At 53.2% G+C, this 15,313-nt stretch overlaps 2 protein-coding genes across 2 annotated transcripts in view; both read right to left on the reverse strand.

Annotated features, from left to right (window-relative positions):
• The window catches only part of SLC25A1 (solute carrier family 25 member 1), a 5,501-nt gene extending 5,207 nt beyond the window's left edge, over window positions 1-294 (reverse strand). The window contains exon 1 of the mRNA XM_013008225.3: window positions 220-294. Coding sequence (XP_012863679.3) covers window positions 220-294 — 75 coding nt within the window. The remainder of the gene's footprint in view (window positions 1-219) is intronic.
• Window positions 295-3,760: 3,466 nt separating this feature from the next.
• The window catches only part of CLTCL1 (clathrin heavy chain like 1), a 110,717-nt gene continuing 99,164 nt past the window's right edge, over window positions 3,761-15,313 (reverse strand). The window contains exons 24-27 of the mRNA XM_030885458.2: window positions 10,797-10,928; window positions 10,286-10,396; window positions 9,806-9,976; window positions 3,761-4,099 (exon numbers count right to left, since the gene is read on the reverse strand). Of these exons, the coding sequence (XP_030741318.2) occupies window positions 3,803-4,099; window positions 9,806-9,976; window positions 10,286-10,396; window positions 10,797-10,928 (711 nt within the window). The 3' untranslated portion in view covers window positions 3,761-3,802. The remainder of the gene's footprint in view (window positions 4,100-9,805; window positions 9,977-10,285; window positions 10,397-10,796; window positions 10,929-15,313) is intronic.

The following is a 15,313-nucleotide window of genomic DNA, read 5'->3' on the forward strand; positions in this document are numbered from 1 at the left end:
AGCCCATATGCGTAATCACTACGCCACCAGGGCTCCTTTAAAGTGAAAAACTGATTTTAATTAACCATCATAAGGTTAACTCCAGGTGTCTGTTATTTTTCAGCCTAAACCTTAGCCAAACGGTAGCGACAAGGCATACAGTCCCCCTCCCACCCCGCCTGCCCCCATGGGTTGCTGCTTGTTGCCGTGGTCAGGTGATGTCGAATCAGCGCGACTCACAGCAACCCGATGTACCACACAGCCAAAACAGTGCTGGTCCCGCGCCCTCTTCACAAATGTGATGTTTGAGCCCATTGTTGCAGCCGCCGCGTCCCTCCATCTCCCTGGTGATCTTGCTCTTCTTCCACTGACCCGCTACTTTGTCAAGTACGATTCTCTTCTCCACCACATCTCTCTCGATACCATGCCCACGGGACACAAGACGAAGTCTCACTATCCTCGCTTCTAGGGAGCATTCTAGTTCTGCTTCTCCTCAAACAGCTGTGCGTTTTTCTGGCAGTCCCCGGCGCTCACATGGCTCTGCTCAAAAACACAGCTCTGTTGTCGAGTTGATTCCAACTCATCTCCACCCTGCAGGGCAGACTTGAACTGCCTCCCAGGATTTCCGGAGCTCTAAATGTTTCAGGAGCAGGCTGCCTCATCTTTCTCCTGTGGAGTGGGGGGTGGATTTGAACGGGTGACCTTTGGGTTAGCAGCCTAACGCTTAACCGGCTCTACTATCAGGGCTACAAAATGCTAGAAAATGCAGTGGAAACAAATGGCGTTCGGTGCCGTCAAGTCAGTTCCGACTCACGGTGACCCCACGGGCAACACAATGAAACAGTGCCTGGTCCTGCGCCATCCTCACTGTTGCTCGTGTGCTGGAGCCCGTTGGGACAGCCGTTGGGGCAATCCATCTTGTCCAGGGCTGCTCCTCTACTTTACTGACCATGATGTCCTTCTCAGGGACTGGGCTCTCCTGACAACATGTCCCAAGTTTGCGAGACAGAAGTCTAGCAATGCTTGCCTCTAAGGAGCATTCTGGCTGTATCTCTTCCAACACAGATTTGTGTATCCCGTTGGCAGTCCATGGTACTTTCAATATTGTTTGCCAACACTATCGTTTTGATGCATTGGTTTTCTTCAGTCTTCTTCAGGGTCCAGCTATCACATGCATATGAGGCCGCTGAACACACCATGGCTTGAATCAGGTGTGCTTTAGTCCTTAAAGTAACCTCCTTGCCTTCCCACACTTGAAAGGGGTCTTGTGCGGCAAATGTACCCAGAGCCATACATTGTTGGATCTCGACTGCTGCTTCCATGAGCACTGCCTGGGATCCACAAGATGAAGTCTTTGGCAACTTCAGTCTCTTCTCCATTTGCCATGACGTTACCTATGGGTCCAGTTGTGTAGATTTGGGTCTTCTTTACATTGAGTTGTATTCCATACTGAAGGTTGCAGTCCTTGGACTTCACCAGCAAGTGGACAAAAACCGCAGGTGGAATAGAACCTAGATGCATATCTAGATGCTGAGATGGAGTGGCCGGTGAAGTTGCTGGGCCACGAAGCTTTTAAGTGGAGAAGGAGCTGCCAGGGCCCAACAGTAAAAAAGACCAAGCCAACCCCAAACCAAATTTACTCCCATAGAGTCGATGCAGACTCATCGTGACCCCATAGGACACGGCAGAACTGTCCCTGTGGGTTTCCAAGACTGGACTATAATTCTTTATGGATTCTAATTCTTTAGAAAGCCTCATTTTTCTTCCCCAGGGTGGCTGGTGGTTTTGAACTGCTGACCTTTCAGATTGCGGCCCAACTCCCAATCATTATGCCACTAGGGCTCCCCTCCTACAGTCTAGCCGGGGCTGACGACTGTAGGCTGCGAGAGTGCCTGACTGATGGACTCCCTGCTTTAAACTGACCTGTGAGTGGGGCAGTGTGGGGCCACTGCCAAGCAGTTTGGCACTTGACCCCCTACGCCAATCCTTCATCGAGTCTGCCAGATGCTGGGCATCATAGCTGGGGCCCTATTGGTGGAGACAGGCTCCCCCTGGATGGGGAAGTAGCCTCAGGAAGCAGCCCCCCACATCCTCAGGTGCTAGCAGAACAAAAGAGCCACTAGATCTGGGGGTACTAGGACAGCTGCACTGCAGTTACGGAGTCTGAACTGTGTCCAGCATGAGCCTGGGCCAGGGACACCAGCAGAGAACCCTGCCAGACCCCCCACCTTCCAGTGGGCTGTGCCTGAAGCCCGCTGAACCCCATCCTGTTCCCTTCTCTCCCTGCTGTAGGGAGTGGGTCCGAGAGGTTAGAGTCCTCCAAGAGGGCTTATACCTGGCCCCACTCTATCTTACCTGTGCAGCTCAGAGAGCTCAGGGTCAAGGTTCATACCCTCTCTCCCCAGGCAGAGCCTGCAGGCCTGCCTCACAGTTACCTGCATCTGGGAAGCTCCCAGGCCAGTCTTCCAATTGGGAAGGGATCCCATTCTCACAGTACTGCTCCAGCTCCAGCCAAGGACTGGTCCCCCAACTCAGGATGGGGAGCCCTTCCCCATCCTATCATGAGGAGCGTCATGTCTGGGCCCTGCAGAGCTGGGGGTTGTTCAGGCAGGACAGAGGCGTGGAGGTGTCTGGGGCGCTAGAACCGAACGCTGTGTTGTTGGGACCACTGTGACAGCTTGTCACCAAGCTGACCACTGGCCTTGGAATCTGCGTGTGGTCACATCTAGACCCAAGTGACAGGATGGTCGCCTGTCCATCACCCACAACAGAGTGGGCATACCCCTCCACTTCCCTGGGCCCTTTTAGGACCTAGTCAGTGAGGGTGGTGCTCTTAATGTCCACCTAGGGACCCTTGACAGCCAGAGAGCCACACCCCTCAGCCGCAGGCAGGATGGGGTGGCAAGTAGCACCCACAGGTGAGAACAGCCCCCTGCCCCCACCCTGGGCTGCTTGCACACCACCAGCTTCTGCAGGGAGCTGCCCTGACGGGCACTCCAAACCTAGAATAGGAGCCAGTCAGTTGTCCCCTAGCAGCCTACACAGCAAAGGCCAGTGGACAGGGTGCCCTTCCTGCTGCTACCTCTGTACTGGCGGCTAATCTCTACTGAGTGGGGAAGGACCCTCCTCTCCTGTCACTGGCCGGTGGTTTCAGAGCAGCCCAGTCCCATGGACTCTGGAACCAATAGTCGTGCCTGGTGTTGGCTGGTCAGGCTCTCCCCTCCACTGTGAAGCACAGCCCACCAGGGGTGAGGGGCCACCGTCAAGACTGGAGATGCCTGAGTGGACCTGCGGGCAGACTCTGCTAAGAGGTGGCTTTCCTCATTGTGGGACCCTGGGACACCAGGTGACCACATAAAGGCCCGGATGGGGGCTTTACCATGTAGTCACCCCCACCCCCACTAAACCATTGCCATCAATGGTGGTGAGAGCAACCCTAAAAGGACAGGGTAGAACAGCCTCTCTAGGTTTCTGAGGCTATAAATCTTTATGGGAATAGCTAGCCTCATCTTTCTCCATGGGAGAAACCAGTGGGTTTGAACTGCTGACCTTGCGGTTAGCAGCCCGACATGTCCTGCAGGGCTCCTCAGGGGGCATGTTCTCAAACTCAAACTCACAGCCATTGAGTAGAACTACCCCCTGTGGGTTTCTAAGACTGACACACGGGAGTAAAAAGCCCCGGCTTTCTCCCGAGGAGCGCTGGTGGTTTTGAACTGCTGACTTTGCAGTCAGCAGCCCCATGCGTAACCACGATGCCACCAGGGCTCCTTTGGAAGGGGAAGGTTCTTGAGGAGGGTAACAATTGGGGAGCACCAGGGTGGTATCAAGCCCAGAGCAGGGTAGCATGTGGTAGGAGAAGGGACCAGTGGGGACCAAGGGTTGGTGTGGATCTACTCACCGTGTTGATGTACTCCCGTGTCAGCTGGACCAGGTAGGGTGCAGTATAGTCCAGGAGCCCGTGTCTCCAGGCCAGCTCGAGCACCACGTCCGGATGCAGCAGGTCGTAGCAGGTGAAGAGCGAGGCCACAAAGCACTCCCGCTGGCCCCTCTCCAGGAGCCAGTGCAGCAGCTCCTCCGCCAGTTCTGCATCCCGGGACTCTGCAGCCAGCTGCATGGCGTCCTGCCAGGAAGCACACGTGGCTGCCCAGCCTGCACCAGCCCAGGCTTGTGCCACAGGACGTGTGCTTTCGGGAGCAGCCGTGGGCCAGGCAGGGCAGGGGGCACAGCAGGCTCCAAGAGTAGGCAAGTTTGGACATACTCCTTCTGAGCAGACGCGGATAGAGCCGCCACTAATCCTGTGGCCTCCAGAGCCCTCCATGCACAGGGCCCCTACAGGACAGAGCAGAACTGCTCCCTAGGGATCAGTCTTCACTGGAGCAGACAGTCCCATTCACCTGTGGAGTTGCTGGTGGATTCGAACTCCCGACATGTCCATGAGCAGCCCCACATTCGCCTCCCTGCTCCACCAGAGTTCTTATTCTGAGTGATTCTGACCTAGAGAAACCCCACAGGACAGCGCAGAACTGCTCCCTAGAGTGTATCTTTATGGGAGCAGACAGCCTCATCTTTCTCCCTCGGAGCAGCTGGTGGATTTGAACTGCTAACATTTCAGTTAGCAGCCCAGCCCTTAGAACCTACCGCCCCACCAGGGTTCCCTTTTCAAGGAGAGGCTGAATTGCATTTTGTTAGTTTTCATTTTCTGCCACCAATGACTTAGGTCCTAAGAAAAGCCAACAAACCCATGCTGCGGATCAGAGTCAATTCTGACTCCCAGCAACCCTTGAAGGCCAGAGACCAAAGTTGGTCTCAGACACCATGTGGGCATTCCGTCAGCCTTGAAGTTGCTCATGACCAGAAGACTGCAAGGTGCTAGTGTGGCATCAGCCAGGTTGACCACTACCACCAGCAGCAGTGGTAACTGTGACTTGGCCAAGTACAAAGCAGGCACTTTGTGGCCACTGCCACACTGAGCTATTTCCCTGTCTATTCCCAAGAGTGCTGCATATGGAGTGGGAGGAGAAATGTGGAGCAAAACTCCAAGTCACAAAGAAGGACCAGGCTTTACTAGTGGACAGGTGCAGACACACCTGAAGGGGACTGTGCCCCGGGGCTCAATTTTTCAGCTGTGTGTGACAATAACACAGCCCAACAAAAACAAATTTTTTTTGTGGTATCTCGGTTCAGAACATTGCATTGGCTAGACTACATCTGTGCTACTGTCTAATTTCTTGTGGGTTAAATGACTGGGACGTTTGTATCAGAAATCTGTGCTTTGGGTATCAGTAGGTTTCCAGGCGGTACACTTTTCATTTTTAATAGGTTTCCTTTGTGCTGAGAGGTAGTCATTTGAACACTGCGTCAAAATGCCCTGGCTTGTTTATGGGCGAGCAGAGTGAAGGGTGGCCGATGGTACAGGTTCTGACTCGTAATAACTGGAGCAGACATGGGAAACCTGGCATCCCTTGGGAATCCAGAGGTCAAATATTCCCAGAAACGGGACACCTTTTGGAGGCACCACAATGTGTGCTGGTATGCATGGAGGTATGCAGTCCTTAGAATAACTGACCGTTTGCCATCATCCAAAGGGCAGCATTTGCCCAAGGAGGCAAGAAGGGTTGAGGAGGAGTGATGGAAATGGAAAACAGAAGAAGAGGAAGAAACCAGAAGAAGAAATCAGAAGAGACACACGGGAGGTGTGCCTTTGCTTTGTCCCACAGAGATCTTGGTTGGTTTCAACTACTGACCTTGAAGTTAGCTATCCTAGCAGCTTCCGCTTCAATTCAAAACCCCAGGGCAGTGTTTCTTGAGGTCTGTCTGTGGAATGTTCAGCAGCACCTTACCTAAGAACCACTGCTCCACATGGGTATGCTTATGGCTTTGCTTGATATGCTTAGCTGCCAGTGGGCTGGCTGGCTCAGAGAGGATAGGCTGCCTGAGAGGAGGTGCCAGCGGGGTGGGATGTGCGTCCCTGCTGGGACCAGTGTGTGTGCCCTGTCACTCCATTGTCAGTAGAGCGATGGCTTCCCCTTGCGTGTGTCTGAGCCTGACTGCCCCAGCGCATCTCCTTTCTGGCCCTTTGCAGGGAGGGCCGGGAGCTCTGTCCAGCTGAGCTGTCCAGGACGAGGGTCCAGACTGGAGGTGGCAACGTGGGTCGAAGTTCACCGTGCGCCAGGGTCACTTCCTTGATGGGGTCTGAGCCCAGGGTCACAGTGCACATGTCCCAGAAACACACTGACGAGGGCAACACCTAGGCACGCACGTGAAGTCTCCCCAATGATCGGCTGAGGAGCCTCGGGTGCCCAGGAGCCCCGAGAGATGGCTCAGGGCGGACTGTAGTACAAAAGTGGTCTTTTGGGCAACTCCACCCTGCTCTACTGGGCAGACCACTCTTGTCGAACCAAGAGGTGGTGGGTGGCACTTTCAGAATCCTGGCAGCTAGCTCCTCAAGGAGCTCAGCAGGAGGAGAGTGGTACCCAATAGGTTCTGGTAGCACACACCCACACATCTGGAAGGTGACTCGTTTGGTTACTTTATTCCCCAACTCTTGATAGGAAGGAAGTGCCAACGGGTGGCGGCTGCCACGCTGCATTCAATTAAGCTCACCAATAACTGGGAGGGAGGCAATCAACCCACAGGCACAACTGAAGATCTCTTCTCGGGAGAACGGAAGCTGTGCGTGTCTGCTAAGAGGACTGCGCTGACCACATTTTGGAGCAGTTCCATTCTGCCCGAGAGGGTCACCAGGAGTTGCAGTTGATGAGACACCACTGGGTTTGGCATCTGTTGATAAAGGAGAGCCGGTGGCTAAGTGCTTGGCTGCTGGGAGTTTGGTGGTTCAAATCCACCAGTCATACTGGAGGCGAAAGCTTGAGGCTGTGTGCTTCTGTAAAGTTTACAGTCCTGGGTAATTCTACGGTGTCCTATAGGGCCACAGCGAGTTGGAATCTACTGGATTGTTTATATGATTTTGGGTTTCATGTGTTTAATGGTGGTGGTGGTGGTGGTGGTGTGGGGAGGGTCCCGGTTCCCATTTGCTCTCCTAAAAAGCTGGAGGTTGGAGTTTATGCAGAGGTGCCTCAGAAGAAAAGCGTGGTGCTCTCTTTCTGAAAAATCAGCCACAGAGGCCCCACTGGGTGAGACTGGATAACCCCCTGCCTGGACTTACTGCCCAGAAACAAACTTTAATCCTTCAACCCAAAAGTCGTCTTTTGACCGAACAACATTTTAGCTTAACCAACCAGTGCCTTGAGCACTGTACTGTTTTAACGACCATCTCTGTGGGGTCCGAGGAGTAGATATACGCTGGGCTGTGAACAGAAGGTCAGCAGTTGGGGGTTGGGGACAGAAGGGGCTTTGTACTTATATAAAGAGTTACAGTCTCAGAAATTCACAGGGGGCAGTGCTACTCTGTCCTATAGGGTGGCTATGAGGCGGCACTGACCCCGTGCAGCGAGTTTGGTCTTTTGGTTTCTATGGGATCAAACTGGCCACAGCAGCCCTGAGGTTTGGGGAGGAAGGAGCAACTGTGAGAAGGAGGGTACGAGTGGTGGCGCAAGTTGCAGGCTGTACTTGTTGCTGCTGTTGTTGGGTGCCCTCAAGTTGTTGCCAGCTGTCGACCCTGTGGCCAACAGAATGAAATGCCGCCTGGCCCCTGCCGCCCCAACCGCTGTCGTCATGTCTGAGCCCATGGCCGCAGCCACACTGTCAACCCAGCTCGTGCAGGCCCTTCTCTTCCGCTGGCCCTCTACTTGGCCCAGCCCGATGTCCTTCTCCAGGGCTGTCTCCCTCTGCTGACAACACGTCTAAATATGTCAGAGGAAGTCTCCCCTTCCTGCCCTCTAAGGAGCACCCTGGCTGTACTTCTTCCCAGACAGACCCGTTTGTTCTTTTGGCAGCCCATGGGACTTTCTTTTTTTTTTAAATCATTTTATTGGGGTGCTTGTACAACCATGATCACAATCCATCCATCCATCCATCCATTGTGTCAAGCACATTTGTACATCCGTTGCCATCATCATTCTCAAAACATTTTCTTTCTACTTGAGCCCTTGGTATCGGCTCCTTTTTTTCTCCCTCCCTCACAAACCCTTGATAATTTATAAATTATTTTTTCATGTCTTACACTGTCCGATGTCTACTTTCACCCACTTTTCTGTTGTCTGTCCCCCAGGGAGGGGGTTATATGTAGATCCTTGTGATCAGTTCCCCTTCTCTCCCACCTTCCCCTTAACCACCCTGGTATCACTACTCTCATTATTGGTCCTGAGGGGTTTATCTGTCCTGGATTCCCTGTGTTTTCAGTTCCTATCTGTACCAGTGTACATGCTCTGGTCTAGCCGGATTTGTAAGGCAGAATTGGGATCATGATAGTGGGGGGAGGAAGCATTAAAGAACTAGAGGAAAGTTCTATGTTTCGTTGTTGCTATACTGCACTCTGACTGGCTCGTCTCCTCCCCGAGACACTTCTGTAAGGGGATGTTCAGCTGCCTACAGATGGGCTTTGGGTTTCCACTCTACACTCTCCCTCATTCACAATAATAGGATTTGTTCTTTGATGCCTGATACCAGAGGGACTTTCAATATTCTTTGCTTGATTCTTCCTTGTTCAGGATCCAACTTTCACATGTCCAACTGTCTCATGCATATGAGGCATGGATCAGGTACACCTTTATCCTCAAAGCAACAGCTTTGCTTCTGAATACGTTAAAGAGGTCTTGTGCAGCAGATGTATCTAATCTGCTGCACAAGATTGTAATTCTAACTCTAAGTCATTGCAATTGAGTCAATGCCAACTCACAGCGCCCCTGTAGGGCAGGGCAGGGTAGAACTAACTACCCCTGTGAGTTTCTGAGACTGTAACTCTTGACAGGAGTAGAAATCCCGGTGAGTGGCTGGTGGTTTCAAACTGTTGACCTTCAAACTGTTAGCAGTCCAACGCATAACCACTATGCCATGGGGGCTCCTCAATATAAGCAGCACCATCGAAGTGCTCCTAGAGGGACGGTTGCATGCTCGGCTGTGCATGGTCTCAATAACAATAATAAAATGAGATGAGTTTCAAAGCACACACGAAACATCTGGAACACAGTTTCAAAGCACACACAGAAGCATCTGGAACACAGTTGTATGCTGACAGACATCTGGCCATCTGCTCAGTGATAACCGGCTACATTAATAACAGACACTGCGCCTCTAGACCAGGGGTCCTCAAACTTTTTAAACAGGGGGCCAGTTCACTGTCCCTCAGACCCGTTGGAGGGCCAGACTATAGTTTAAAAAAAAACTATGAACAAATTCCTGTGCACATTGCACATACCTTATTTTGAAGTAAAAAAGAAAACGGGGCAAAAACACCTGGTGGGCCGGATAAACGTCCTCGGCGGGTCGCGTGTGGCCCACAGGCCGAAATTGAGGACGCCTGCTCTAGACCACTCCCAACTCTTGCTTCTTGTTCTAAGACTGTCTTGAGGCGCTGTTAGCTTCATTCTTCCTTTGCCTCCATGAGAATCTCTTGGAGAAACTCAGAGAAGACAGACCCAACCAGCCCAAAGCCATCAAGTTGACTCCAACTCCAAGCCGCCCCATAGGGCAGAGTAGAATTGCTCTCTATGGTATCTAAGACATTCCCCTGCGGGACAGCGGTGGGCTTGAACCGCTGCCCTTATGGCTAGTGGTCCAGCACTTCACTCACTATGCTATCAGGGCTCCTACAGGAGAAGCAAAGAGTAGTTACTGATCACCCTTCTGTCCCCCAAGCATCCTGGAGGGAGCACACAGAAGCAGGGAGGAGAGAAGGGCTCATGCCGGGCCCCCTGGGGCCACTAACCTTGTAGAGCTGGTCCTTCTTACAGAGCGCCACGCTCTGGGCCCACCGGCCTGTCTCCTTGTACAGCTGCGCAGCCAGGCGCCGGAACTCTATCAGCGGGTGCCTTTCTAGGCGCTGAGCCAGGCCGATGTGGTCAAAATTGTCATAGGCCTCCAGGGACGTCCTCAGAGCCTGGGAGACACCGCCTTAGGTGAGGCCTGTGGCTCCGTGGAGTGGGTACCCAGGAATGCCTCGGAGGGCTGTGGCAGCCAGCCCAGCTTCAGAAAGCAGCCCTCCCTCCCTGCCCACCCATTTGGCAGCCTGGGGAGGGGACAGACTGAGAGCCCAAGGCGGGGGCTGTTTGTGCTCGCCCCTGCTCTCGGGAGGCCACAGCACCACCAGTGAGCGGCTGTCCCTGGGGCCAGAAGGGGAAGCCCACCCCTTCCCAGGTTTGTATGGTGCGCAGAGCCAGTCGAGCCAGTCGCCCTCCTTCATACCCACCTGGTAATCCTCTTCTTCCAGCAGCAGGTGGTTCAGCGCCTCGTTCACACTCTGGTCATTGTGGCTCTGGACTGAGCGCAGGTAGGGCTTCACCAGGGACAGCTGGCCTGCCTGCAGAGCCAGGGAGGGGGGGTCAGGGCCCTCACACAAGCTAACACTGAGGACGACATGGCTGGGGCACCTGGGGTCGGGCAGGCACCATTTAAGGAGGCAAGTGTGGGACATCTTCTGGACAACTAGCACCTCCATCTGCGATGGGAATGGCAAAGGCTCTTTGGGGTTGGTCTGTGGATGCCTACTTCCTCCCTGGACACGTGGGCTAGCAGGTGTGTCCTGTCAAACCTAAAACTGGGCGATTCATTAAATCTTCAAATGGTCCAAGGACGGAGCTTGGAGCATGGATACTGAAATACTCTTGAGTCAAAAGATCTTAGAAGCTTGTGGCCCCTAGCCTGCCATCCCCCTGTCCCGCTGCCACCTTTTCTGGAAACAGTGAGGTCGGCCAACTCACCTTCGAGAAGAAGCTGATGGTTCGGGCATGGTCGAGGCGGGGTGAGAGTGCCAGGAGGAGGTTGTTGATAAGCAGGGGTTTGTAATCCAGGTAAAACTGCAGGGCTTTGTAGCAGAGCTCCACATTGCCGACCTGGGAGGACGCGAAAGTCAAGGGCACCTACAGAAACCTCCTAACTTGGATGGGGAGAGAGCTAGGTTCTAAAAGCTCGTGGGTGGCCATCCAAGGTGCAATTACTGGTGTTTCCCCATCCGGAGTGAAGAAGAGCACAAAACTCACAAGACCCTTGGAGACAAGTAGTCCCATGGTCCAGTGAGCCATGCCCACAGCAGCCTCCCTCGCCTTGAGATCAGAAGAACGAGGCGGTGCCTGCTTACAATCCCAACTGCTTTGAAAGGCGTTGAATTAGAAAGCCTTGGGGAGAATGGGGGAACAATGTGGAAAAGAATTCACAATCATAAAAGACTAGACTAAATGGTCAGTTAGAGACAGGTAGAACCACCCCACCCCCACAGGATAATGACCCTTAGTCGCCCTTCCAGTCTGGATCTGAAAACACCTCTGCGTGAAGAATCATCAGTTATTTGAGGTCAAAAGAGCAGCGTTGAGCCAAGGACAAAGTTCAGAGAGTTGGGAAAGAAAGGAATGGGAACAGGAGACAGGAGGAGGAAGCGGGTGGGGATGCGTTCAGGGGACTGCCATCCAGGAACTGCGACACAGCGTGTAAGCACTGTCGAACAGCAAGCCGGTGACCTGCTCTGTAAACCCTTGCCAAAACCATCACGCCGCTAGGTGCTGTCCAGTTGGTTCCGACTCCGAGCGATCCTATGGACAAGAGAACCAAACAGCAGCCGGCCGGTCCTCTTATGTCTGAGTCCACTGTTGCAGGTGCTGCGACAAGCCATCTCGTGGAGGGCCTTCCTCTTTCTCGCTGCCCGCCAGCTTTTCCAAGTATGATGTCCTTCTCCAGGGACTGGTCTCTTCCGATAACATGTCCGAGGTACAGGACACGATGCCTTGCCATCCTTGCTTCTAAAGGAGCATTCTGGCTGTATTTCTTCCATGAAAGACTGACAAAATCAAGGGTGCCTGTGACCCCCCAGCAGACCCATCCTCACCTCCAGGTGACTTGGCTCCCCCCCCCAAAAAAAAACATGCCCCAAATTCACAGCCATCAAGGCAATGCTGACTCATAGTGAGCCCCTGTGGGTTTCTGAGACTCTGCTAATGGGAGTAGAAGGTCCAGTCGTTTTCCCACAGAGCTGCTGGTGGTTTCAAACTGCTGACCATGCAGATCAAAGTCCAACGCAAAACAACTACCCCACCTGGGCTCGAGTGGCCCCTTTATCAGAGGAACTTGTCTGGCCTGTCTCCAGGAGACTGCAGCAGCCCTGCAGCGGCACTCCCAAAGACTTGGATGGACGTCTTTCTCCTCAGCCCTCGCCAGCTGCCCCGCTGCATCTCTGTCTCACTCACTGTGCCCCATGAGGCCCTCAGAGGCAGGGGTGGGGGTACCAGGCACGTCTGACACCAGCTCAGTGCCCGAGGGGAGTGAGGCCAGCACAAGCCTATCCAGTTACTTGAACTCAAGAGGTGAGGCGAGCCCCAGTGAACCCCAAGGTGCTGAATGCCACATGCGCTTTGTCTGGGAGAGCACCCGTAGTTGGCCTGGAGCCCAGTGTGGGTACCCACACTCTGTGCAAACCTGACAGGCCTGCCCCTCAGAGGTGGCTCCAGCGGCAAGCTCTGCGCCCGGGGAGGCCTGCTGCCATGTGTTAAAGTCTAGTCAGGTCGCTGGAGCTTGCCTCTTGGCACCGTCCCGGCTGCCCTCCGGTCTGTGCTTTTAACATGATTCAGCAACTTGCTGCCTGGGAGGGGGTGGAAGGCCAAGGTCTGCGCACTGCTCTGGGCTTGGGTGGACGCTGAAGGGCAGTTCCAAGGCTGTGGCCATTGGCTTGTTGTAGGCATTAGTGGTGGTGCCAGATGTGTTTAAGGCACGAGGCCAGAGCTTGGCTGGACGGGGCAGGCGTAAGGGGAGGGGCATCAGGGGACAGTGTGATGTGGTGACCTTCTGCTCCTCTAGGGCCAGACCCAGACACGTCCTCTGTTCTCCTGCCCTCCCAAAGGACTCACGACCCAGCACCACGACGAAGACTAACAGGCAGTGGCGTGGCCATGTCAAGAATGTCCCCACGGAATGGGGAGTCCCAGAGGTGAAACTAACGTCACATCAAGAACAGGCTGGCCACCAACCTGCTGCTTCTGCCCTAGGGGCCTAGGGTGCAGTTGGCAACTCTCGGGACCAGAGCCTCACCCCTGCCTGCCGCCTCTGAGACTTACTGATCACATCATGATACCGACCGCCAAGAAATCCCCCCAGCCACTCCACTAATTTAAAATACACAGCCTACATCAGAGCTTAGCATGTGAAAAGAGTGTATCTAGACTTGCTCAAGTCCAGAGGAGGTGGTGAGGGGGCTGCCACACGTTGTTGGATCCAACATGAGTGGCGCCTTGTCCATCTTTGACCTCTGCCCTCTGGCAGCCACTGTGGATTTGGCCAAGGTGAGGCATTCCAGCAGCCATGAGCTGACAGGCATGCCTTCTGGGGGGATTCCTGCAGGTGGCACTTTGTTCCTGTCCTGTCCCAATCCCCAGTCTAGGCAGCTGTGGTAATTAAGCTTTGTGTCAACCTGGCTGGGTCAGAATTCTCAGCGGTAATCACTACCTTTATGGAATCTGCAATGAACCACAGTTTTAAGAGGATCAGGGTGAAATCCAACCACCTTATACAGGCCACAGGACCCCTGGTGGTGTAGTGGTTACGAGCTGGGCTAAAATCTGCAAGGTCATCAGTTCAAAACTACCAGTTGCTCCATGGGAGAAAGATGAGGCTTTCTACTCTCAGAAAGGGTTACAGTCTCAGAAACTCACACGGGCAGTTCTACCCTGTCCTGTAGGGCCATTATGAGCTGGCATGGACTCAGTGGCAGTGAGTTTGGTTTGGTTTACTCAGGTTCCAGGCTTCATGCTATTGAAAGGCACTTTCCCAGGGATGTGACATACTTCCTATATAAGTAGACGCTGTGGAGAGCTTGCTTCTTGCTGAAGTCGGATCCTGCATCTGGCTCATTGACCCTCTGGTTCTTTGGACTTGAGCCAACAGTCTGCTACATTGTCTGCCAGCCTTGGGAGCCAGCCACCTGACCTGTCAACCATGGAGTCATTGGACTCTGCAGTCACAAGCCTGACCGGCTGACCTTGGACTCATCCACCTCTGCACCCACCGACCTATGGTGTTCCTGTGTCATCTTCCTGCTCCTGGCTGGCCTTCTGCTTCCTGTCCATCATCCCTGCAGCTATGTGAGCCAGGAGAAGCCTCCAGCTTAGCAGCTGACTCAGACTGGAACTGGACTTACCTGCTGGAAGTTATGCTGTTGATATCAATTTCTCTCTCATTCTCTCTCTCTATATATACATACAATTGTTTTTGTTTTTCTAGAGAACCCGGATGCTACGATTAATTAGTGGCTGGCAGGTTTGAGTGTAAGTACCCAGCAAGACTTTAAGATTGGGCTATGTCGCCTCTAGGTGGGTATGACTTGGAGTTCTGTTCAGCTTTGGGTGCAGGTTGCAGTCCTGGCTGACAACTGCCCCTCCTGCCAGCACATTTGCCCCATAGGAGGGAAAGACACAGGAGAGAGAATCATGACACCTTTTGAGATGAGGGTGTCTGTCCACACCAAGAGCACCAGGGCAGTGATAAACTCACATGTGGATTCTCACTAGCAAGTATCCCAGGGCAGAAGCCTATGGATACTAGGGCAACGTGAGCGTGGATGATCACCAAGGACCAGGAACAAGTGGTCAGGACTGCATGCTTTTTACCTGAGACCCTGAACATGGAATTGAACAGACCAGGTGGACCCTAGGTCAGTCTCACTCAGAGAGTCTGGGGGCCTAGTCATAAAGCCATGCTTGATGCTGGCACCCAAACTGGACACCATCTACCATATTTTTATTTTGGATGGGTAGTCGATAAGGCAGACAGAAAAGGAACTGATGCCTTTGAACAATGGGGTTGAGAATGCTGACAGTACCGCGGACAGCCAAAAGAACAAAGCAATCTTCTTAATTCATAAGTTCTTTCTTATACATAGATGAGTGTCATTGGGTTTCTTTCTCTAGACAACCAGGCCTAACACAAAGGAAATACAGCTGGGGATGCTCCTTAGAAATGAGGGTGGCCATCTAGCTCAGAAGCAACAAAGCCCATATGGAAGAAGCATACCAGCCTGTGTGATCACGAGGTGCCGAAGGGATCAGTTATCAGGCATCAAAGAACAAAAAATCATATCATTGTGTGCTCATCTCTATGATACGATTGCTGAAGACAAATGGGTGCATAAGCAAATGTGGTAAAGAACGCTGATGGTGCCCGGCTATCAAAAGATACAGCATCTGGGGTCTTAAAGGCTTGAAGGTAAACAAGCAGCCATCTAGCTCAGAAGCAACAA

This window comes from Echinops telfairi, unplaced genomic scaffold, assembly GCF_000313985.2.
Source record: "Echinops telfairi isolate 266 unplaced genomic scaffold, ASM31398v2 ScPeMD7_29;HRSCAF=101, whole genome shotgun sequence".
Lineage (NCBI taxonomy): Eukaryota > Metazoa > Chordata > Mammalia > Afrosoricida > Tenrecidae > Echinops > Echinops telfairi.